At 36.8% G+C, this 25,258-nt stretch overlaps 1 protein-coding gene across 17 annotated transcripts in view; it reads right to left on the bottom strand.

Annotated features, from left to right (window-relative positions):
- map2 (microtubule associated protein 2) overlaps positions 1-25,258 on the bottom strand; it is a 149,459-nt gene that overhangs the window by 10,655 nt on the left and 113,546 nt on the right. For 6 of the 17 annotated variants that reach the window (XM_031892777.1, XM_031892781.1, XM_031892778.1 and 3 more), the window contains 9 exons: positions 23,230-23,307; positions 20,352-20,579; positions 14,601-18,128; positions 9,129-9,335; positions 8,809-8,943; positions 5,367-5,422; positions 3,118-3,262; positions 2,242-2,582; positions 674-766 (listed from right to left, as the gene is read on the bottom strand). In XM_031892777.1, coding sequence (XP_031748637.1) covers positions 674-766; positions 2,242-2,582; positions 3,118-3,262; positions 5,367-5,422; positions 8,809-8,943; positions 9,129-9,335; positions 14,601-18,128; positions 20,352-20,579; positions 23,230-23,307 — 4,811 coding nt within the window. Of the gene's footprint in view, positions 1-673; positions 767-2,241; positions 2,583-3,117; positions 3,263-5,366; positions 5,423-8,401; positions 8,540-8,808; positions 8,944-9,128; positions 9,336-14,600; positions 18,129-20,351; positions 20,580-23,229; positions 23,308-25,258 lie in introns of those variants that run through there. The other 11 variants (XM_031892782.1, XM_031892783.1, XM_012971032.3 and 8 more) reach the window with 6 other exon arrangements.

The following is a 25,258-nucleotide window of genomic DNA, read 5'->3' as shown; positions in this document are numbered from 1 at the left end:
TTTTTTCATATAAAATTTGCCTTTTGGGACCCATTCATTAAAGCACGAATTTTCGCCTATTAAAAGCACGATTGGAAAAAATCTGGAGTAACCATGATAATTTCCGATTGCACGAAAATTACGTGAAAATTCTTTTCTTGGTCTGGCTTTGAAACTTCAAAGCATGATTTTGGAAGCCTTTCATAGGACTCAATGGCACTCTGCAGCAACAGCTTGGCCAAAATAAAAAGTCACGATACCAAAGCTTGAATGCCAAAAATATGACTTTTTAGTGGAAATAACGAAAACCACGAAAAAGTCGTATGAACAATTGGAAAAAATACGTATTTTTCTCATTCGTGGTCAATCGTGCTTTAATTAATAAGCCCTTCGTTAACCAGCTTGTGAGGGATGCTATTAAAGCTAGTCAACTACTGATGTAAATGGAGATGCTTCATATTGTTAAAGTTCATAATAGGTTTCATATTGTTCCCTTGGTAATGTTTGTACAAAATTTGCTCAGGTCAACAGAAAAGGTTTGGAAGTTCACAGGGGAGTGAAAACAAGACAAACACTAAAGACAGAGCTGACATATAAAATGCAGCTACAAAGGGTGAAACCTGGAAGGAATGTTTGAGGGAGTATCAAGGAACTGGGGGAGGAGGTCCCAAAACAGAGGTGTGCTCTTACTTACTTGTCCTCCCCCTGCATTATGACTGATGTTATCCTTGGAACCACAACGAGACTGAACATCACTATAATCAATCTTCTCATTTAATATTTTAACCTTAAAGGAATGGGAGGCAGAGTAAGTCATACTCTATTACATTCACTTGAAGAATCCTCCACCCAAAAATCTGCCTAGTAAAAGACAATAGCAGTCCTAGACAACTATTACATACACTAATTACAAATGTCCAATGGTTTCAAAGTAATTTAGTGTTTATATTCTCTGCCCCCCTGGCTCTGACCTCTGAAACAATGCTGCAAGCCAGCTGACCAGAACAGTCCTGTCACATTATTTTAAGAACAGAAAGAGATAAACACTGATTTCACCCCTAAATAAAATTTTAATACATTTATAACCATTGCAATTTGTAAATAATGTACTTTCCAATAAAAGTGGTGTCGAATTACATGTTCTTTTATTATGCAAAAGTTTATGGGTGGAAAACCCCTTTAAAAAAGTTTGAAGGGGAAACTTGCTAAATTATTAGGACAAGGATTCTGAAATACATGATGTACATTATTAAAGGGGCACTTTAGGCCCTCCTAAGCTAAAAGTGATATTTCAGGTTAAATAAAGTAACAATTAAGATATGAAAGTTATCACAGAGGGGCAGTTTTTCATGAACTGCCACCTGAGATCTCATCTTGCCTCATTACAGAAGAAGCCCTTTACTGGTTACCAAAAACCACAGTTTCATGTTATAAGAAGTAATGTCTCATGGTTAAACTTCACATATTGTCAAGTTTGATTTTTTTTACAAAAACTAGACCTTTTCACACCTATGGGACCCTTTCAAGGCTGTTCCCATTTTGCTTCTGATAAGATGTGTCATCTTCAAATGAGATGAGAAAAAAGTTTTAAGAAAAAAAAGGTAAAAGTCAGGTGTCTTCATCATAAAGGGATTCTGTCATGATTTTTATGGTGTACTTTTTATTTCTAAATTACACTGTTTACATAGCAAATAATTCACTCTAGCATTTAAAATTTTATTTTTGAACCAACAAATGTATTTTTTGTAGGTGCCATCTCAGTGCAGTGCCCAAGTCTGAGCTTTCAGGTAACCTATTATTTCTCCTACTCTCATGTAACTGGAGGAGTCCCAAGCCAGACTTGGATTTCTTACTATTGAGTGCTATTCTGATACCTACTGGGAGCTGCTATCTTGCTCCCTTCCCATTGTTCTGCTGATCGGCTGCTGGGAGGGGGGGGGGGGATACCACTCCAACTTGCAGCTGAGCAGTAAAGTCAAATTACTTAAAAAAGAACTAAAGAAGTGGGGCAGAAATGTTGTACATTATGTTTTGGGCATCAGCTGCTATGACAGGCAAACCTCATTTTCTGTTTGATAATTTGTGACAACCCCTAAGCTTAGAATCTTAACAACTTCCCAGAGAACATGGTACATGTACAGTGTCAATGACATCTCTATAAAAAATTCAAGATAACAAATAGAAGTAGTTTTTACAAGTTACCATGCAACACAATAGACATGACTTGTTTGTAATATGACATAAGCAATAGCAAGTACTCACCTGACCACCCTTCGGCTGGTATTTCATGTTGTCTGTTGAACCGATTTTGGACCTAATATTCTTTAGGTCTGGCAGAGGTTGGTGAAAAATTCGAATTTGTTTTGGCGTTGCTGGAGATTTTGGAGGAGTGCGAAGCATGGCCACTTTCTTTTCAGAGTACAACATGGCAGATTTGGGTGTTCCAGGTGTACGTGGCGTGCGTGAGTAACTGGGTGTGCCTGGAGTGCCAGGAGTTCTAGAGGCATAACTGGGTGGTGTCCCAGGCGTAATAGCAGTAGATCCTGGTGTTGTTGGCGTTGAGGTGCCACTCTTTCCTGTTCGACTCCAGATAGGCTCAGACCCTGAACACAAATGAGAAATTAAATTACTAAACAGGTACTAGGATTTAAGCAAGTCCTGTATGCTGGGGGATTCACTGCCAGAATTTCCACATTAAAAAAAAAAAAAAAAAAAAAAAAAATAATTTAGGATTTTAACCTGGTGTCTTAAATTGTAGCTTGACCTGACCTACTAGAAGTTTGTATGTTTCCCATGTCTGATATTTTCCTAATAAAGCTGTCCATTGTATGTGTTTGGGCATCTGGACTCAATGCCTGCTTGGAAGTATCTGAATAGGCGTGAAGACACACAGAACAACTAGGGGCAGCTACTTTTTCATGGCTACTAAACGCCAGAAAATACCCTGCCATAGAAAATACTGAGAATTGCCTTGGCTAAAACACATGTAGAGACAATTATCAGTAAATGATCAGCACTGTCTATTTTAGTAGCCATGACAAGCAGCTGCTACTAGTAGATCTGTGTGTCTTCATTCTTAATGTTTCTTGTATATAGTAAAGGCCTGAAGCCACTTCACAACTTCTGTCTGGAACCTACTTGTGGTGCGTCGCACTGAGGAGGAGACAGATGTGCTGGTAGATAAGGAGTTGTCTTCTTTGTCTGCATACACTTTCCTGATTGGATGAATAGAGGAAGGTCTTGGCAAGGATGATCGTTTTTCTGGGCTTCTGGAAACCCCATCCTACACAATAAATTACAAAGCTCAAGGTTAAGTGATAAAAATCCATTTGCATGAATTAGCTGTGATAAAATCTAAGAGATTATTAGGCAACATCTGGAATAGTTGCTATTCCTTTTCTCTTTTATAGAAGTCTATGTATAGTCATTATATTAGTGCTCAGTATATAATGAATATCTGTATCTGATGGAGCCTGTGAGAAAACAAAGATGGAAAGGGTACTTATCTGATATTTAAGGTTAATGGGCTGTGTTTAATTTTGCAGCTTACCCCTTGGTATGTACTGAGTAGTTGTTTTGCAAAATGTCAGCAAAAATTTGTTGCAAAAAAACTTGCCATGCATCAAAAAAATTTGGCGGCCGCATCAAATCAGGTGCGGTTGCCTCAAAATAGGCCATTTTGTTTCCCTGAAAATATTTTGAGACTACAGAAAAATTCACGAAACGCGGGTGTCGGGACTGTGCCTATTTTGACAAGACAGTGCCCATTTTACCACTCATTTCAACGTGGCCAAGCCTATTTTGATATGAACGTGCCCAATTTGACGCGACTGGCAATTTGGGTGCGGTCACTGCAAAATAAGTGCACCCGTGGCAAACTGGGCATGATTGTGTCGAAATGGGCACAGATGTGTCAAAATAGGCGCCGTCGCGACACCCACATTTTGTAAATTTTCTGCAAATTTTTCTGTGGTTTTGCTAATTTTTCACAAAATGGGACAGATTCCCTCATCACTAGTACTGAGCGCTTGTCCATTTCTAAATTCTGGGTTTTTTGGAAGCTAAAATGCATGGCATCTATTTTAGTTATATTTCCTTCGGCATTTGTTTTTTAGGTTTTCCAGCCTGTTTATTTAGGGAGGACTATTCAATAATTCTGGTAGTTTTAGCTGCCGCAACTATAGCAAATACTGACAACGGATTGTCACAAGAAATAGTTGCTCTTGTGTTTGATGGTCTATACTTATGTACTGTGTAGTAGTCTTTAAGGTCTCTTGACTGCCAATTTCTACCTTCAAGAAAATTAGGCCTCTCTTCTTGTTAAATTCACCATAATTATTTTAGGCCATTTTCATTCTATATATAAAAGATACATACAATGTTTAGTAAATTCATTTTTCTTTTTGCAGTATTGGGGCATTTTTTATTTTTGTTTGCCCCATTAAACACGTGTTCAGGTCCATACTTGAATTTACAATAGGCCTTGTCATTTTTCGTAGACAGAGGCCCAAACAGCACCAAAGAGGCCCAATAAATAGTGACTGTCTATGGCATCTTACAGTACCCTCTCTTGCATTTGACAGAATCTACAGGTTGCCAATCTGGGCCAAAGTAAACAAAAATTTTTTTCAGAAAACAAAAAAGTTTACTTTACACATGTTGAATTCCTTTTAGCACCAAGTTGCAACATTTTGTATTTACTTACATAGATACAATTTACAACTTACTATCATTGGTCCATATAAAGTAGTTGATTAGGCAAAAAAAAAAATTTATGCGTGTAATTATTTTTTGACCCCTGCAACTTTTTTTTGTCACATAGCTAATTTTTTCTGCACAATTTTTGCAGGTTTTTTTTCTCGAAAAAATCCGCCAATGGCGAAACGCGTAAATTCACAGCAAATCCATGAATGGCGAAAAATTTTGCTCATCACTACCTCTGTGCGAACAGATTTGCCTTTGCCTGGCGACCACTTCCGACAGTGGAAGAAAGTTTGCAAATGTTATTGTTTGCAACAGTGCACAGTGTATGCAATAAAAGTTGTTAAATTTGCTCCAAAAGATTACGCCACCTTCAAGCATGCCTTAAAAGTTCACGATTCGCAATTAAAATTTGCAATTCAATAACAGTCTAATGAACAATATTACATTGCAAAATGCAACTTTTTATTCTTATTTGTGCGCATTTTTTTCCATTTACAAAATTACATTCCCCCATTTAAGTATAGTGATCCTTATCCAGAAAACTCCAGGGTGCATGCATTCCGGATAAAGGTGAACTTTACCTGTATAAGTACCAACCCCCTGGAGAATTAACTGAGTTAATTAAAGTTTGATAAATGTGCCCCTAAAGTAAACACACAGCTCTTTACTTAGCTGATACTCACCATAACTCGGTCTCTAGGTTGTCGGTGGGCACTGGGGGTCTGTTGTGATTCTCCCCCTATAGGTACGCATCCAGGAAAAAAAAGAAAGGAAAAACTGAATGGGTATATCCAGTGACTAAGAGCCATGCACTGCTCCTGTAAGAAATAGACAGACCTTTCCTCCTATTTACACCGCACTGACCAACAATAACAGATTTGGGCGTGTTATGTGTTAGGACTTCTAATAAGGTTTTGTTTCTTCCAGACTTCATTCTTGTATTACTAAACATTACCTGATCTTGGTCACTTAGGTTCTTCTTTTGCCTAACTTGTTTTCCTAATTAAATTCTTTTTTTTTTTTTTGCCCCTTGGCGACCAATTGATAAGTGATCATTTTTGCACCTTGACATGTAATTTCACTCCAAATTGCTCTGGTCACTAATACGCAATGTAAGTCACTCATTAAGGGTTAAAGAACAGGAAAAGCAACACAAAATGTACACATAAGGATTCCATAATCACTGCACAAATCAGACACCACCGACCTTTGGATTCCATTTCAGACAATTACTGGACAACGTGATTAATCACTGTATGTGTTATCATCAAAACAGATGGCCAGTTATGTGTTACCAGACATTGCTTTTAGTGTGCATATACAATTATCCTATTGTATCACACTATTTTATCTTGGTTTCAATTAAACACTATTTCAAATTATTTGTTGTGTACATATGTATATATTTTATTAATATGACCTGGTACAAACATGCCAAATGGCTTTATAGTCCTGAGTAGACTGAAGTACTGCTGTTTTCTGCTCTGTTTCTAAATTACATTGTTCATACAAGTCCTGCAATCTTTAACGTGGAATGAACTCTACTCCATATATGAAAATTAGCAGAATATTTCTCATACAGACTAGCGATGCACTCCAAAACACCTGCAATGTTTTGTGTAGGCAAAGGGTTCTAATTCTGTTTCATTATATCGGAAAAAAATTTGATTTATAAAGCAGATTGCAAACTGTATGTGAGAAGACCCATTCCATTATTTAAACAATATATATGATAACTGGATCTATTTCTACACTTACAATCAAAGCAAATGCACACAATATGAGCATTATTCTAAATGTAATGCTATTATATGCCCTCTGTTATAACTCTATTCCAATTTAGTAGCAGGCATACGTATGTTCTGACATACCCCCATTTGGCTCACCAGGTATTATAAGAAGTATACTGGGAGTTGCAGATTGACCATCACTATTCTACAGTATAAAAATAATAAAAGTGAAGCACCAAACACACTTTATCCAACACACTATCTTCTAGCTTCAGTGTCGGACTGGGAACCCAGGGGCCCACAGACAACCTTAGACCCTAGGCCAGCTTTCCAAACTATTTTTCCTCCTTTCCTCACCCAACCTCTTTATTCTCTTAGTTTCTTTTATTTACATGCTAGCATCTATTTCTCCTCTTTCTTCCCATTCACAAATAGGGAATGACCATGAAACAAGCCAAATGGTAAGGAGCAGAAGGGCCCACTTATACCTGGGCCCACTGGGAGTTTTCCTGGTGTCCTGGTGGGCCAGTCCGACACTGTCTAGATTGTATTTACAGTAAGTGAAGGTTGCAATTTACAATTAATAAAAATTGATCTATTTTAAGAAAAGAGAGAGAAAAGATGTCTCTGATCAAATAAGTAAAGGAACTGCCATAGCTCTGTTGTGACGTCCAGTACTACTGCATGGCCATTTATCCAAATAATACAGAAATATGAATATTTCCAAGACATGCGTGAACATTCATATCCACTCATTTGGGTACCAATTACAGGTTAACTGCAGAATACTGACAAAGTTTGTCCAGATATAATATTCCAACAAAACCAATGACATGTTGGCTTTCCATATTCAAAATGTAAATGTTACTTTATTTCTTATGGGTTACTACACCTGGGCAAATTTGCATTTCTCAGTAAAATATAGTTTTCTATACCATAATATCAGCATAGTATATTACCCTTGCCTCCACATAAATACATTGTATATCAGCTATCTCTACTTGTCATGTCATGGACCCACACCACCAAAGGTTTATTTATTCTAAGTCTTAACAGTAATGGGCAATCAAATGCTTGTATAGACCTGCCTGGGTTTGGCATTTGTTGGCTCCATGCAGATGGTAAAGGCATTATTGGTGCAATTGCCTAGACTTGGTGCCAAATGACACCTTTAGTTTTTTATAACTGTGATGCCCATGTTTCACCTTATAGAGTCATGATGCATAATGACGCTCATTACATGGTTATATGATATATATATCAGAAGCATCCAAGACAGCAAATAAGCATACATCATAAATGTAATTTCAAATGGTCTACAGGTTTGGCTAATGTGCCTTCATTTACTGCTTGCTGCACCTCGAGGGATAGTAGCTACCCAGTATAGTAACCAATTCCTTAGCAGGACACATACTGAGTCATGGCTGGGAACACAAACTAAGTTAGTATATAAATAGATTTAGTGGGAATGTTGATGTCTTGCATAGATAAATAAGGTATCTTTGCTATCCTGCTGACTTTACAACATATAAGCATTCCGTGCAAGTAAAAACAGAAGTTATAGTGTGAAAGGTTTTAGCTTTTCTTTGGAAAGGGTCATCAAAATTAAACTTCCTATGTTGCAAGGTGCTTATTAAGTTACCCTTAAGGCAGGACTATGGTATTTGCCCCTCCATTTCAAGATCAAAATAGCACCTAGCGCTAATTACTCTTGGCGGATCACAATGATCAACAATACAACACTACCAATAATTTTAGATAAAACCAAGCATATCATTTCTAAAGAGATCTATTTAAATACAGAAGTGCCTAGCACTGAACAGGACTGTCACCTGAAACTGAAGTGAGAATAAAAGAATTAAGAAATGTAGTTGCTCAAAAGTACAACAGAGGAAACATTACTGACCCCCTTCAATGACCAAATGTAGATTGAAATTGAATGTTTATAAAAATGCATGAGACAGAAGCAATTCAATGGAAATGTGTACCATGGCTGCAATCGATCATGATGTTTCCACCAGAACAGAGACATGGATATACAAACTTCTAAGAAAGCACTAAGTCACTATGCCAAGATACAACCAATGCAATCTTATGGCTCTCGCAAGCGAATGTGATCATGATGTCTGCAAAGAAATGAACAAGAATCCATAAATAAACAAACAAATAAATAGCACAGGAAAATAAAAAGAGATAAGATGAAAATAATGTTGCAAGGCTCTGACATGGGATAGTTATTTTTTGGAAGCCTGAAAAAAATTTCCAATAAAAAAAAAATGAGAAAAAAGAGGAATAAATCTGCAGAGATGAGGTTTGGAAGCAACGCAACATGAGAACCAACCAAAACATGTTTGCCAGCCACATTTGCAAAAATAATCATGAACGGAGCAGTCACCTGCCGGCTTCCTCCGCACGCAGGACTGATGAGTGGGTCTAGACTGTCTGACAGCGGGTTTTAAAATTATTTTCCTTGAAGGGGAGTGGGGCTGAACATCTGCTTTTTTAGTGGTTTCAGCTTTCTTAAGTACTGCTACAGCCAGGGAAAAGAAGAAAACAAACAGGGAGAGAAAAAGAGGACATGGTCAGGGGGAAAAACATTTTGATATATTATGGACATATATTTTTATATACAATATTCGCAGGAACAGAACAATTAGCCATTGTTTGCTAGTTAAACCAATATTTATTGATAGATATGATCAATAAGTGATGGACCTTTTTTCCTTCTCACTTCATCTCTGCAGGTTGCACTTGGTTCCCTTTTAGCCATTTTCCTCTCAGGAGTAGAAATTCGAGCACGCCCAGATTTTAAAGGTTTTTCCTTTCTATGTTTGTCGATGTACGTCCTCTGCAACTCCCTTTCTGCCTTGTCCTCCTTAGGGATGGCTTCTATTGCTTCAGTCATAATGCTCCTGTCATCATCTGCACAGTCAGAGACAATTAGGAGAGCAGAACAGATTCTCACCAGAGCCACCCTACAAACCCCATGAGTATAACACCGTATAAAATAATCACAAAAACGGTTACGTCCTTCCAAAAAGTCAAGCAAGTTCACGTATTATTAATTTTATTTTAAGATTCATGACCTAAAGGGTCTTCAAGAAGACAACAGAAAATGCAAAGGGTTTAATTACGGTACTTTGAAAACTGGCTATATAAAAAAAATAATATTATGTTCAACTTAATGATATCCTTGTGATATTTAGTTACTTATTTCCCTAAAGAGCTAAGGATTTCCAATCGCTTTAAAGCTATGGATCCCTAGCTGTAAGAATGTCTTTAAAATTCTCAGGCCACCAGTTTACATTTCATGTTTCTGCTAATTCTGCATCTTTGTTTAAATGCTAAAATACATAAAAAGCAGTAATTATTTTGTTGCTGCTGCCTAATCATATACATCCTCTCTTCTTACCAAACTACAAATTATGACATTGTCATCTACTCAACAAGCTGACAGTTGTTCATTGTTGTGAAATAACTAAACTGTTGCCAGTTGTTTAAATCATCACTCTAGCTGTTCTAATGTATATGCAAGAACCTACATACTGTCAGTGTCCCTGTTAAGGAAGTGTTGAAGCGATTTCTAAATCTTTGTATGGGTGCCAGTTCTATATTCCAGATAAAAGCACACATTAGTTAACTCTTAAAGGGGAAGATTTATCAAAATGTGAGTTTTAGGTGAATAAAAACTCATCTATGTTTTATTTATTCCTATGGGATTTTTTAGAAGCATAGTTATGAAATGGTGAGTTCTAACTTTCACCCACTGATAAATGTGCTCTAAAAATTCCATAGGAATAAATAGAACGTTGGTGAGTTTTTATTTATTAAGCTCTAAACTCACAATTTGATAAATCTGCCCCTTAGTTTTGTTAACATGTTTATTTCACCACAGAGATAGAATTAAAATTCTGCAGTTCTGTTTTCTTGCTATCCGTAAAGCAAATAGTGGAAGTGCATAGAAATATCAAAATATAGTGCAGTACGTTTTTAAAACCACATAAAATCCATAAGTGCCATTTGGCATGCTACATTGTGTAGTCTGGTGAGTTTTCTGTCTCACCAAACTGAGGAGGTGGAGGACACTTATTTTGCACATTACAAGTCACTCACATTGTATTTAAGTGCACTTATGGATTTTATGTGGTTTTAAAAACATACTGGACTATAATTTGATATTTTTTCTTATTTCTATGCTTACAGATATTTTTGAGACCTGCTCACAGGGGGTTTATTGAGAGGAAGCTGCAAGCATACAGACTATTTACAGACCAGTAATAGCGCTGAGTACCATTTGTTTTACTGTTTTCCTGCTATGCTGTACATTTCTACTAAAAATTGCATGAAGAAAAAAGACTACGGGGCTAAGGGGCTGATTTACTAATCCACGAATCCGAATCCGAATGAGAAAAAAAATTCGGATTGGAAAACGAACATTTTGCGACTTTTTCATATTTTTTGAGATTTTTTTCGTCGCCGTTACAACTTTTTCGTAAATTGTCGCGACTTTTTCATAGCCATTATGACTTTCGTGATTGTCGCAACTTTTTCATAGCCATTATGACTTTCGTGATTTGTCGCGACTTTTTCATAGCCATTATGACTTTCGTGAATTGTCGCAACTTTTTCATAGCCATTACGACTTTCGCGAATTGTCGCGACTTTTTCATATTGAGCGCTCGAACTCGCGAAGAAGTCGCAAAATACCGATCATTACGAAAAAAACGCATTCGACACTTTTCGGACGTTCGTGGATTAGTAAATGTGCCCCCTAATGTAGGTGACATTTCCTACCCCTCCCAAAGGTGAATATAACAGGGAATATATTTTAGATGATGTACTTTATGACATTAAAAAACATGTCGACCACTGAACAACATATAATTAACCAAATTTATGAAAAGGTCAAGTTAGACTTTTATGGGAGCACACTAAATTCTTCACAGATGCAGCGGAGTAACTACAGAGAATGCAGAACCTGTGATTGCAAGGAGCCCAGGAGTGTAGAGGGCACACTAAGGCCCTAACTTTTGAGCAATTTCAATATATCTTGGCAGAACAGGTCAGCTCACTCATGTTTTGGATCCTTAATTTGAATTTGCCGTGGGACCCAGTAATATCTAATTATGCCAGTGCATGGATTTATATATCCTTAAACTGACAGCCAGGAACAACTGTTGCACAGGATGTAAAAGCTTTTTTTTGCATACATTACAAACATATATAATGCTCTCTGTTCGATCTGTCTTAGTCCTTCAAGAGTTATTCCTGTTCCAGTTCTGCCAAGTGTCTTGTTTCATTACCAGCCACTCAGATGCCTTGTTCCAATTTGTAATCTGATTCAAGTTTTTCCCCTTGCTTCCCAAATTTTTCCTCTTTGACCTTGCTTCCTAGTCATGTTCCTGCCAGAGACTGAATGCCAGAGACTACCATGTCCAGACTGACTGTTTTGCCTTAGCCTGCCATGTCCACTCTGTTCTTGCAATATATTTAGCTAGACCCCCCCCCCCCCCCTTCACTCCCAGTACATTGGGACATTAAGGCAAGGGAAAGCTCACCTAAGCATAAAGTTTGCCATATGCTAAGAGATTCTGCACAACAGCGGCAACTTTGCTCTATTTGTGACCCTAAAACTCTCCCCTAAACTATAAAATTTCTATAGCAGTTGACTCCACACACTACTAAGCATGTATCAAATGCACACTGAAATACGTGAACATTTGCAATTTCTGTTTAATATCCTAAAACTCAATGTACAGTATGACTGCTTTAAAAATGTGAAGAATTTAGTGTGCATCACTTTAATTTGCTGAATTTAGAAACATAACAAGTATTACTTTGCATAACTATATTGTTTCATGCTGCAATTTTTTAAAGATAGGTTAATATGCCTAACAAACCCAAATCTGTTTTTCCTTGAGCTTTTCTATGTACACAGGGTTGTACAGGGCATTTGCTGTGAAAAATTGCTTCTGGCCCTTATTGGAATATTTGTCACTGGGGTGAATTAGCAGTTTATTGCAAATACTGCAATAACAAACACACAACCTTTACTGTACTCTAATGATATAACACCCTTACCTTCTAGACTGATAAATGTACCTTCCATTTATTGTTTGTTGTGCATATTTTAATCTAAGATAAATCAGTGGGTGTACAAAACCAATTTAAACAGTTGCTTCTCTCCACTTCATAGTTCCTTAACTGAATATGATAAATAACAGCATTGTACCGTTGTATAACAGGCAAGGCCTCAAGTGGTTTGCAATACAGCAACTATTTTACAGTCCCCTCTATAACGAGTTTAGTGAGCTTTTCTGCCAAATGTTTTTTATAAGAAATGAATTTCAGCTTAGAATCATTCCTATAAAAATAATTTTTTTACATTGTTCTCCCTACCATACCACTACAATTAATGGGGTGCCATACCACATTATTTATGCTGCTGTCTAATTAATTTTAAAAGCTCAATGGAAAAAAATATGTGCAAGCATATTGTCTCTATCTTTACTCATCAGTTTCCTCATTAAATAGATTATTCACAGCCTGATAACAAGGAAAGTGATTAAATGTAACTGAACATGCAAAACAGCCAAAGGCTACAGTATATCATAGATTAGAAAAAGGTAATCTATGAACACAGGATACAGTAAATTATAGCACTACATTAAAGACTATAGAGCTCTATTACTATCTTGGGCAAATTGTAAAAACAGGAGCAAAGCCATGTTTTATTGTCTGCAATCTATCTTGCCCCACAGGAGTTCTGCCTCCACTACAGCATGTAAAGAGTTGCTATACAAACTTCATCCTCACCTGTGAAAAATGCCAATGTAAGCAGCATTTTTTCTTGCTGGTAATTTAGGAATGTGGATCTGAGCCAATCAGCAGGAAGCTCCCTCATAGTGTTACAAACTGAGCGTGTACACCGGTCTGGGTCTCGGTGCAGGAGCGAGGCATTATGGGAATTTTATTTACAGAGCTCAGTGTTTTTTTTTCCTATGAGGCTTCTGATCATCTGAACAGGCAAAATATAGGGAGACTTAAGGGCACTATTGAGAGAACTGAAGGTATGCCTGCAGCTTGAGATTAACTCTTTATTAGCCTTTCCTTCTCCTTTAACAAGACTCACAAAGTCACCCTCAGCCCAGTGGAATTTAAAACTCCTGAGACTGCCAAGGAGAAACATGTTCCATCAGTCACATTGCGCTGGGAGTGGTCTGATGACTTTATTGACTGGAGTAGATACTGTATGTAAACATAACCCCAGTCTACTAAAGGATTACAATGCTACCATGGATTCTTGAGGAAGGATTAGTGGGGGTTTGTAAATAATAAAGAAGAATGTCTTCTTAACTATTAATACATCCATATTCCATCAATCTCTATTAAAAGGAATGTGCCATGTGTAGGTAAGTGCACAAAAGGAAAGCATTACAGGATTATGTAGTAGCATGCTGTAGTCTATAGTAGCTAATAACACATTTTATTTTGTAAGTGTTTGCAGTTTAATGCATTGTTACTACATAAGCCTACAGACAACTAACATCATTGCACTTGAGTGATATGTTGCCCTTTTAGAACCAGTGCTATCTGTTTGGCTTCTGCACTAAGGCTTCATAAGATTTTCAGTAAGATCTTCAGTAGATCAGTAAGATATGGCATTTTAGGATTTAAAATATAACTTGTCACGTTCTGACTGACAATGGACAATGCATACACTTTTAAAAAATCCATGTTGTAGGAGAATGAAAAATGTAACCAGCAGAAAGCAAGTACTTGCAGGTACCATGATGAGTTAAGTTACTTGGAGATATAACCAATAGAATTATACATCTTAGCTAATGCTACACCTATGATGTAAAGAAGGGGGCCTGTTCTAATGGGATGTCTCACAGTCCTACTGTACAGTCCAGTAACATATTTCACATAAAGCAGTTATATAAAGTACCCAGATGGAAAAAATGTATTACAGATATTTTATATATGCCTTTTACAAAGCTGCATTTAGTCACCAGCCAAATGGCACAATGATTGTTGCAGCATGGTAATTTAATTTAATTTTGTAAAGCAGTCTCTCCATCTTTCCTTTCCAAACAGTGTTAAAATGTACTTATAAATTATAAATATGGTAATTTTATAACAGCAAGAAATAAGAAAAAACAGAATAAACAAAATAATGCCTACCTTGTGTATCCACCCAGATGCTGTCTGTGTCTAACACTGAATCGTCAATGGTTGTTTCATCTCTATAATCATCCTGTGTCTCTGTCTTGTAGTCTGTAAACTGTGTGTCCTCTTTCTGTGGTGAGGCTGGTGCACAAGGTGAGCCTTCTCTTGGTTCGTCCTTTACTTCTTCAATGTCTTCATCCAGTTCAAGTTTTTCTTCACTCTCTACAGGTGCTGAAGTTGCAAAATGCACACTATGAGCCATAATTTCACTATCATCTACAGCAGTCTGTACTACTTGAATGAAGTCCTCATCAACTGTGACTACAGACTCAATTACTCCTGCTACATCATCTGTGAAACCTACAGCTGGTTCTTCATCAGGTATCTTTGCTTCTATTTCTTGTTCTGGAGCATCTGATGTTGTCTCAATGTCTCCTTCTTCTGTTTCATCAGTCTCCTCTTTCTCTTCATCATATTCCTCATCTAATTGCTTTTGTGTCTCATGTTCCTTTGGTATTTCCTTCTCAACACTGACCTCTACCACTTGCTCATCTTGAATAATTTGCATTTCATCTGCCTCCTCTTGTTTAAGATCATCCTTAGAATAAATGACTGTTTGGGTAAGTTCCCCTTGGGGTTCTGGTGCTGTATCTTCTTTGTCTTTCTTCTGCACATCTGTACTTACAAGAGATGTATCCTTAGACACGTCCCCTGCTGGTTCCTGAGACTGCTCATGTTCACCACTAGATTCATAGGATTCTTCCTTATCCATTGCTTCTTGATGCACCAAGTCAGGCTTTGCACCCTTCTCTTTCAAGTCACTTTCAAGAAGCTTTGTCCCATCTTTAGAAACTGCAAACTCTTCATCATCAGCTGTTTCTTTGACATCTTTGACCAAACTAGAATCAAGTTCTATTGCATTATCTTGCTCTGCTATGCCAATTTTTTCTTGAATCTCATTCTTGAGATGTGACATATCTTCAATTAGTTCTGAAGTCTCAAGAATACTTTGTGACTCTTCAGCAGAAACCTTTGCTTTTTCAGATGGTTCCTCTGTTTCTGTCCCAGCTATATCTGCAAGGGAGACTTTGCTTTCTTCAGTTTCTTGTGGAAACTGTTCTCCTGATTCTTCTACTGATTTTTTGTCAAACTGTGCTATGGAAAATTCTTCTTCTGGACTCCCTACATTTTCTTTTAAAAGGTTATCTGTGTTTTCAGATACCTCTTTTACATCACTTTGCTCCTCGCTTTTTTCTACAAGTGTGTCAAGCTTAATCTCACTGACTTTCTTCTCCAACTCTGACTCCCAACAAACTTCTTCACTGGATATATCTTGTCCCTCTATTACAAACTTTTCAGCAGCTGCCAGTTTAACCTCAATAATGAAAGGATCTACAGCAAGGCCTTCATAAAGGGTAGACATCCCTCCACCAAGACTCTCACTGTCTTGTACAGGGGAAGGCAATGGAACAGTGTACTTATTGAAAACACAGTAGCCCAATTCTTCTTGCTGACTATCTGTCTTTACCAAAAGGCTACTTCCCGCAATTTCAGTTGACTGAAGTACAAAACTTTCATCAATAACAATTTCAGAAGGTCCAGATTTTCTTCTTGTTGCCTCAGAATCTGCATTAGCTGAATCTAGCCTGGATCGTGATCCAGTTAAATCTAGCATTTCAGGCAAGTCAGGTGCCATGATGGTACCATTTTTGTAATATTCTTTAGCCTGATAATCTGACTCACATAGTGGTTCTAACTCAAATGTTTCCTTTTCTGTGGATTTCTCTGCATCATTGTTTTCCTCCTCCTCCTCTTCTTCCTGCTCCTGCTCTTGCTCTTCTGGGAAAGAAATAGTTTTTTCTAGAGCTGGTGTTGTGGCAGGTAACTCAGGTTCATCCCCCTCATCCATGCTCCCACTTGTGTTAGACAAAATATCTGTAGCTAGGGGAGAAAGATCATGCGCACGAGCATAGCTAAATCCCAGTGCTATGGAATCAAGGCAGGACATAGGCAGATTTATGGACATGCTTCTTTGTTCAATGGCTGATCTTCCTCCAAGTCCTAAACTGCGACTGAGTGTTAGATCATCCTTGTTTTTACTTAGGAACTCTGATTTATCTGCATAGATATTTGGATCTATAGTGAACAACCGATCCCCTGGTAAAATGCTTGCTTGTAGCTTTACAGAAGTGAGGGTGCTGTAGCCTACTTCATGAGCAGGAGTACTGACCTTCTCTTCAATCGCTTGCTCTAAGTCATCGTTCTCTTCATCTTCCTCATCTTTAGCTATGTGAGGGATAGAGCAAGCCTCATATTCTGGTTCTTTGACATCAGTAAGTTCATAATAATCACTGCTTTGCTGAATATCTCTTTCGATTTCCTCCTTTAAAGCAGATGTTTCAAAATATGTGGACATTCCTGATTTATCCTCAGCTACAGGAGATTTTTGTTCTTCACTGTCCTTTTCATCTTTCAGTTGAGACATTAACTTTTCAAGAGGGAGCTCAGACATTTCACCTTTCATACCAGGAGCTTCTGATGGGACTTCACAACTTTTACTTGCTGAATCATAAGTCACATTAAAACTATCTGTAACAAGCTCCTCATCTACTTTGGCAGATTCCTTTGGGCTTATTGTACCCTCCATTCCACTGCCCAATGATGTTTTGTCAGATTCTTTAGTTAATGTATCTTTGTTTTGCTCTGCATTGTCACTAGATGTGGAAGTATCTGTTTTATCCTGTTTTGGTGGAACTGCTATGGCATCTGTTGGATGGGATTTAAGAACATCTGACTTAACATCTTCATCATCTTTCGCTTCTGGATGACAAGCTTTACTGCTTAGATCACTTGAAACCAATGCTGAAGGTATTTCTTCCGAACTAGTCTTTTCAGAAATCACTTCTTGCTCATCTGAAAGAACATTTACACTTTTGTATATATCCATGGTACTGTCCTTGGTTGAGGTAATACTAGACACCTCTGTCTTAGCTATGTTTGAATTATCTTTCAAAACTGAATCTGTAACAGGCAACGACGAATGTAAGGAAAACTCATCTTCAATATACTGACCCTCATCTTTATCTAGTGGCATAGAAGGGATTTCACTTTTTGAAGCTACAGTAGATACTGGAATGTCAGCTTCTATATTTTTTGCAACAGCTGAAAAGTCCTCTTTGCCTCTCATAAATGAATCTTTGCTTGTATCTTGCGCTGTACTCCACTCCAGTGTTGAGCTGTCATCTGGTATTTCATACAAGTTATGTTTGGGGACATTAGGTGATGTTGGGGTACATGGCTCAATAGAGAAAGTATGAACGTGGTGGGGTTCAAATCCTATCTGCCCACTTGTAATTTCCTCTAAAGGTAGTGAAGGCAGTCTCTTATCTTCAATCTCAGGTGCATGCAGATCCAGAGTGTTTTGCTTTATATCTTTCCTAGTTTTAGTTGGTGATGCATCTTCAGCAGTATGTATGGCTTCAACACAGAAAGGAGTAGATTCTGATGTTTCTTGTGCTCCCATCTTCGAGGCTGTAAGCAGATCTAAAGCAATTTGTTTTTTTGTCACAGAATTTAATCAGAAAAAAATACTGACAGCATGCTTAGAAACTCTGCATTGTAAATTAATGAAAAAGAAGCACAAATTAAAAAGCAGCATGTTTGCAAATCAGTACAAAAAGCTGCAAAAGAATACACCGAATCCCTGGTTAATGAAAGATGTTTTTTTAAACCATGTATATATTATTATATAATTCACAAGAGATATGAATATCCTGTAAATGATATCCTTATAAATTGTGTTTAGTGATATCATTAGTTACAATCATCGCTTAGTGATTTCATTTCTGTCACAAGATTCACTAAAACTTGTGTATTATAATAAATAATGTACCCCCTGTTATTAAAAATGAGGGTATTAGAGTTCACCTTGGAGTTCCAAGACTTGTATAAAAGCACTTGGCCATCTAACTCCTTGGTGACTTGTAATATCCTTATATTTACAATAGGGGGTACATTATTCTCTATATATTTTTGTAGAGTCGAGATTATAACAAGGCAAGTAATAGAAAAGTGATATGTTGTACTTTTTAATATAAATTGCTTTGCCCACCTGAAAAACACAAACTCAACTATGCATTGGTAGGTCAAAGTACTTTTTGTTCTCATTAAACAGGTTACAGTGCATTTCAGTTTAACAAACTATGACATTTTATGCTATGACTTTATCTTACACATTTCAATGTATGCTTCAGAAGTCAAAATGAATGACTATCAATATAACAGGAAAAATAGAACAAATTAAGTTAAGTGTAATGATCCATATATGACTGAAACGGCACTGGAAATAGGGATGTCCAGTGCAAAATACCTGGCAGCATTATAGCTATGTTAAATGTTTAAGATATAAAAAGCTGCCATAAGGCAGTCAGGTATAAATGCACTCTAGAATATGCCTCCTCAAATATATGCTTACCCAAAAAAACTGTGCGCTAATAAAGGGCATCCAATACCCCAATAAATGTTATGTCCATTATTAATAATATATATATATATGTCTGCTGTACCAGTTTAGGTGCAACAATCCATATGCTGCCAAAAACATGATACTCCAGCCTCCCCCAGCTCTCAGCCAGTGTGCAACTTGTCTGGTCCATTCCCTTGTCCATTCCCTTAGTTAGCCCTTATTCAATCACCTGTGCAATGAGCTTTGATTTGCAGGTTCTGTGCATTTGTAGAACTGACCTGGATTGTATGACAAGTCTAGGAGAAAGGAGACTAGGCAAGCAACTAAAGGTACCTATAGTAGACGGACTGGCAGGATATACATTGAACTGACAAGAACAGGTGACCATACAGTTGCTATGTCTAGTTACAGTAACAAAATGAACATAACATTTGGCAGAACTTTTATGGTCTTTCAACCATTGCCTGATCTTTTGTATTTTACTGGCAATGTAAGTGTCTTCAATAACACCGTTTGACAAATTAACGTTTTGGGTCTGATCCAGTTTAGTGAGAAAAAATTGTTTATCTCATGGAAACTCAACTGAATTCTACGGGGAATTTTCTAACTGAATTAGTAGATATTTTTATACTAGAAAGTGTATGTTGCATTATTTTATTTTTACGTCCAAATTTTAGTTTTTACTGGAACAAAATTTGAAATGGCAATATTAACATTCATTATCCACATCACACATACAGTACAAAGAGGAAAAAAACAATTATATAGGCAAGAAAAAAATGCAAACATATAGCTTGATAATGGGCAGCTGCAGACTGCAATGGTTTGGCGAAAGAACATGCCAGAGGAAGTAAATAGTATATTGCTAGTTAAAAAAAAAATCAGAAAGTACTGGAGCAAAAAATAAACTCACAGGACAACAGAAATAAAATAAAATAGATTGCGCTTCTATTGGAAAAGAGTTAAAAACAATTTCAGCATTAAAAATAAATGAATGAAAATAAATAGAGAATACGGTTATCAGCAATGTGACTGGCAAACACATCTCACATGGCAAAGGAAGGCTCACATGAAGCATTGGCTTAGCAGCAAAGCATAATTGTATCATGGCAAAGTAACTTTCATATCCAGCTACAGCAGTGTTAACAACCATGTTATTGTTGCGCTGTGACAATTAAAGGATTGCATTCAGCTCAGCAGAACGACAAAGCCAATCATAATGACAACAAGTAAGAATGGAACAGCCTTATGGCAACACTGAACAGAAGCAGGTCTGTGCCATTATTGCATGCAGAACACACCTTCCTCTGGTAAGGAAGGCAATACCACAGTTGTTGATTCTGTAGTGCTTTTTGATATGCTTTTGTCATCAGATGTTTCATCTACAACACTGTCTTCATGTTGTTTTTTGACATCACAGCCTGAATCTGCTTGGTTCTCTCTGAGTCCCAAGACTGAGGTCTCACTGCCTTCTGCGCCCTGATTTGTCTCTTCTTCCTCCTCATGAATAGGTCCCTTAACTCTCTCTTCTTTGGGGTTAAAAAACAAGGTGACATGAAGAGAACAGACAAGACACCCACAGGAATGTTATGCACGGTGATTTCAACAGGACAAGTGAAATGAGGTAAGTCCCAGATTCTACTGTAACTCTAGTAACACGAGGTTTAGCACACAAAAAACTGGATCAAAAGTGATCCCTTCCTAGGAAAGGTTACTGCTAAAATGTGCTTAGCAAATAACTGTAAGAAATAATGCCTATGATTAAATGTGCAATTGTTTGTGAAAGGCATTAGGCAGAATATTAATTCAAAATTGTTCCTATACTCATATTGTCTCTGGCCTACTGGTCTCATATAGAGTTATAAAAGATATAATTCTTATTGGCTATATGACAGTGCTGTTTTTCAGTGGGTCCATAGTTATTCATAGGAAACCATATAAAATATGGATGACAAAGCATATTTTAGACATCTGACATATGAATACGTCCTACCCTTTTGCTTACTTAAATAAATTATATGCAGTGTGTGTGAGTTGCAAGTCAGATTTTATCTTTAAGTACATTAGAGATTGGACTTATTTTATCAACTGGTACTAAATTTTATTATTTGCCTTGATATTTCTCCCCAGGGTCAGACTGGAGGGTGCAGGGCTCACCAGGGCTACATCCCCAGGGGCTCAGCACCCCCCAAAGTGCCCTGCCATGTCCCCTACATTCCCCAAAGGGACCCCTGTCATGCCAGCTAAACCCTCGCAGGGGCCCCCGCCACCTGCCCGACAACCTCCCCTGAGAATTTTACTTTCAATACGTCAGGGAAGGGACAACGGCAATTGGGGGAGCAGCGAAAGCATTGGGTCTGGACTGCCGGGCCCCACCGGATTTTTTCCCAGTGCCCCAGCGGCCCAGTCCAACCCTGTTTCTCCCTATTTGCTGAATTACATTTTTGGTAGTTTGTCAAGAGGGAGTCACTGACAGCTTCTTAAAACCCACACCAAAAAAAATGTATTCTTAAGACTAAATTTTCATACTTGTTATATGGTATTGTGGATTGCCTTATTTATATTCCACTCTAAATTACTCTAAAACTTGTTGCTAGGGTAATTAGGATACATTGGGGAATTAGGATAGAGGCATGGGTTTCTCTAATAACAAATTTCAACTTACAGTAGAGAGTCACAGAACAATAAAATATTAATTGAAAAAGAAAATGAAGATCAATTACAAATAATGACTATTTAGAACAATTAAACAGATGAAGAAAGCCTTCAAAGCCTTCAATATATTGAAAAGTTTCCAGATCTAAAACATTCTAACATTCTAATAGGGATATCTTTTATAGAGCAATATAAAGTATTTTTACTGCATTACTCTGATAGGGTCACCTTTTAGGGGTTGAAGTATTTTTTACATTAAAAGGTTGTTTTACTATTTACAGCATAGTCATTCTGAAGTAAATGGATTTAACATTAAAAACACATTCTTCTCCCTCTTTATGGACCTAATTTGTTCTCGTATTGGGTTCTTTAGGTGGATATTTCTCAAAACATAAAAAAAGAATGCTAATTCAAAACAGTTTACTAGAACATATTTTGGATGAATTTTCTCTTCTCAATATGAATTCAATTGATATATTCTCTTTGCAGAAGATGCAGACATAAAAGTATGAATGGGAACAGACACAGCAAAGAACTAGGAACATAGAATGCAATAAGGACACTGACATATTCTTTTTCCCTGCTAGTGTTTCTCCTTACTGAAGTTAACTAAAGGCTAGATCTAATAAAGATAAAATAGGTAACATGCCATTATGTACTTAGCTGGAATTGTGTTTGGAACACAGCTTAAAAATTGCACACCAAAGAACCAGTAACCCATAAAGTGAAAATAGTTGATTTTGTGTGTTACTGGTCCTTCACCTTCTTTCCTTAAAATATTTTGAAAGTTGCAGGTAAATGCAGTGTTTCCCATTTTCTCAGGTTTTACTTCTTCAATTCCCTCCATCATATAAGCAACAAGCCTAATTTATGGACAAAGTGAAGGTTGTAAGAAGAAATAGATATATGGTAAAGTGTTGAACGGGTTTCCCTTCTCTGTTTTTCCTGCATCATCAAGGTTTTATGCACTAGCAGAAGCTAAAAAATTTTCACTAATCTCTGTGTGTTGTAGGAGATGCAGCGTATCCTTCTTTCCTTGTTTTTACCTTTTAGTAACAATTTCAGTAAGACACTATTTTTTAAATGATTATTTGAGCCTAAAAAAATACAGTTTCCTGATATTTAGTACTTGTGATATTCCAAGATTTCCCTCTGCCACCCTGCACCAGCGCAACAGCAACGGTTGCCTCCTAACAAATAAAGATTGATGTGGTTTTTAAATGTGTATATTAGAAGTAACAGCACATTCTCATAGGTTGTTTTAAAAGCCATAGGTAAATCTCAACTAGAGTGGGAAATCTGTTTTAACGAGAGATAGAGTCAGTGTAGATATATTATGCCTTCAAGCTAACAATCATATAGCTTGGTAAAGTAACATGTAGCTTGGGCATGATGAGCAGCAACTGTTGGAACCCAAACCTTAACTGCAATTTGAACATCCACATCAGCTCTGAAGGTTTCCTTATTACAGTTCTTCTACTACATGTATATATAGCAACAAGAGGCCTAACAGTAAGTTCTTACCTTCCTCCACTGTACCCATCTGTTCCGAAGCTGGAGATGGTGGAGGAGAAGGAGGGAGGTTGGTTGTATCTTCAACAGCTAAAGGCAGAAACAAAAAAAAGACATGAGGGAAATCAAAATCAATAATTTCCCCAAGCAGGTTCCAGGGCCCCACAGAAATATATTTTTGGGGCCCTTAAACCTTGCAGAGGATGACCTGTTTCTCAAAGACAGACAACTGAAACAGCCCACTAAGTCTTCATCCACAAATGTTATACTCTTTTGTGCCACAAGTTTCATATAGTCCTCACAGTATATTATATACCAAAAATATAGCAAACAGTTCTCATTTACAGTATTTTGTAGTTCTTTAATAGCCTGGTAGGCAGAGTTGTTGATAATCTATCTATCTGCCTATCTATCTGGTCAGTATGCAAAGCCATTTTGATCTAAGGCTACAGAAATATAAGTAAATAAAACATAGAAGAATTATAATGTTTTAATAAAAACCAACAGGAGCCATATACTGTATATCAGTTATCCCATTTAGAAAACATTTCATGGTCGAACAGACTTGAAGATGAATTGGAGAGAGTAAACAATTCATTCTGCATTATTAAAGCATCTCTGCATTTTGTAAAACAAAGAAAGTGCACCTGAATTATTTAATGCTTACAATGCCATTGGAGGAGTCAAGTCAAGTGTGCAAATCAAACAGGCATATACTCTCTACAAAAATTCATCCAAAACTCCATCACTGTTGGATCACAGTTTTGTTTTTACATTCTTTCTCCCCTTCAGTATAACCAATGTCATAATATAAAAGGAGAAGGTCATTACTTTTTTTTCAACTTCATTCAACACATTTCTATTTCAAAGTTTTTTTCCCAACTATGAAGACTATTGACACCCTGTCCACCTCATATTGGGTGAAAATCCAATATTTCCTACGGAAGGCTGAAAAGTTTCCAAAGCAAATTGTTAGAAAGACAATTTTGTTGAAGATATTTAAAAGATACCATAACGGAATCCCAGTACAGTCCTGTTATTTTAATGAAATTTCTACTTTAACGTCAACATTTATTTTCCAGGATATAATGTTTGAAATCATTACATTGTTGTGGTAAACACATATGTCTGTAGAATAAAAGCAAAACTACATAAGACTAATTATTATTACAAAATAATAAAAAATCCCATACTCTGGTTATAAATAGCGATAACGTAATTTTTAGGCAGGCACGGATTTGTGGCAAAGCTCTGCATTTTGCCATTGGTGTCAAAAATTTGCACTACAAAAGATTTGGCAAGAAAAATGGCCATTGACTTTTATGTATGTGGAGTGAAAAAAAAGTAGTGCATGTATGAAAAAATTGTCGCACATAAGAAAAATTTGTTGCCCAAAAAGTCACACTGTAGGCTTGAGAAAAAATGTCCATTGACTTTAATGCATTTGGAGTGAGAAAAAAAATAATGCATGTAAGAATAAATTGTCGTGCATAAGATACAATGGTTGCGCTTAAAAAAAATTGTCACCCAATGACTTTCACAAATTTTTCGCCATTTTGCAAATTTTTCAGCAGTTTCACATATTTTAAAGTAAAACAGGACAGATTTGCTCATCACTAGTTGTAAAACAAGGCAATAAAGGAGTAAGACATATTAAGACAACACTATATTGTTATTACAGGGGATTCAACGACAAATCCAATTACCATCTTATAAGTAACTGAAACTTACATACCAACTGCCCCATAAGTATCTCATATGAGCAATGTTTAATATAAGCACTGATTTAAAACATCAAATCTTTTACCATTGAGTATTTGCTAACAGTGTACATTAGGCTCAACAAGTGAAGTCACTTTACTTTGATTAAGTCAAACATTATCTGCTTTTCCATTGCCATTTCTTTATTCACAATCTTCTCACCATATAGAGTATCTTCACTTAAATCAAGCCAAAAATATGAAATACTATCCAAATTAATTTCAAAACAAAATTCTCCCCATTGTATACCACAGAGCTTCTTTTTTCTTATAATTTGTAA

Source organism: Xenopus tropicalis, chromosome 9, assembly GCF_000004195.4.
Source record: "Xenopus tropicalis strain Nigerian chromosome 9, UCB_Xtro_10.0, whole genome shotgun sequence".
Lineage (NCBI taxonomy): Eukaryota > Metazoa > Chordata > Amphibia > Anura > Pipidae > Xenopus > Xenopus tropicalis.
The sequence above is the reverse complement of the archived record's forward strand: the minus strand, read 5'-3'. Positions and strand labels throughout refer to the sequence as shown.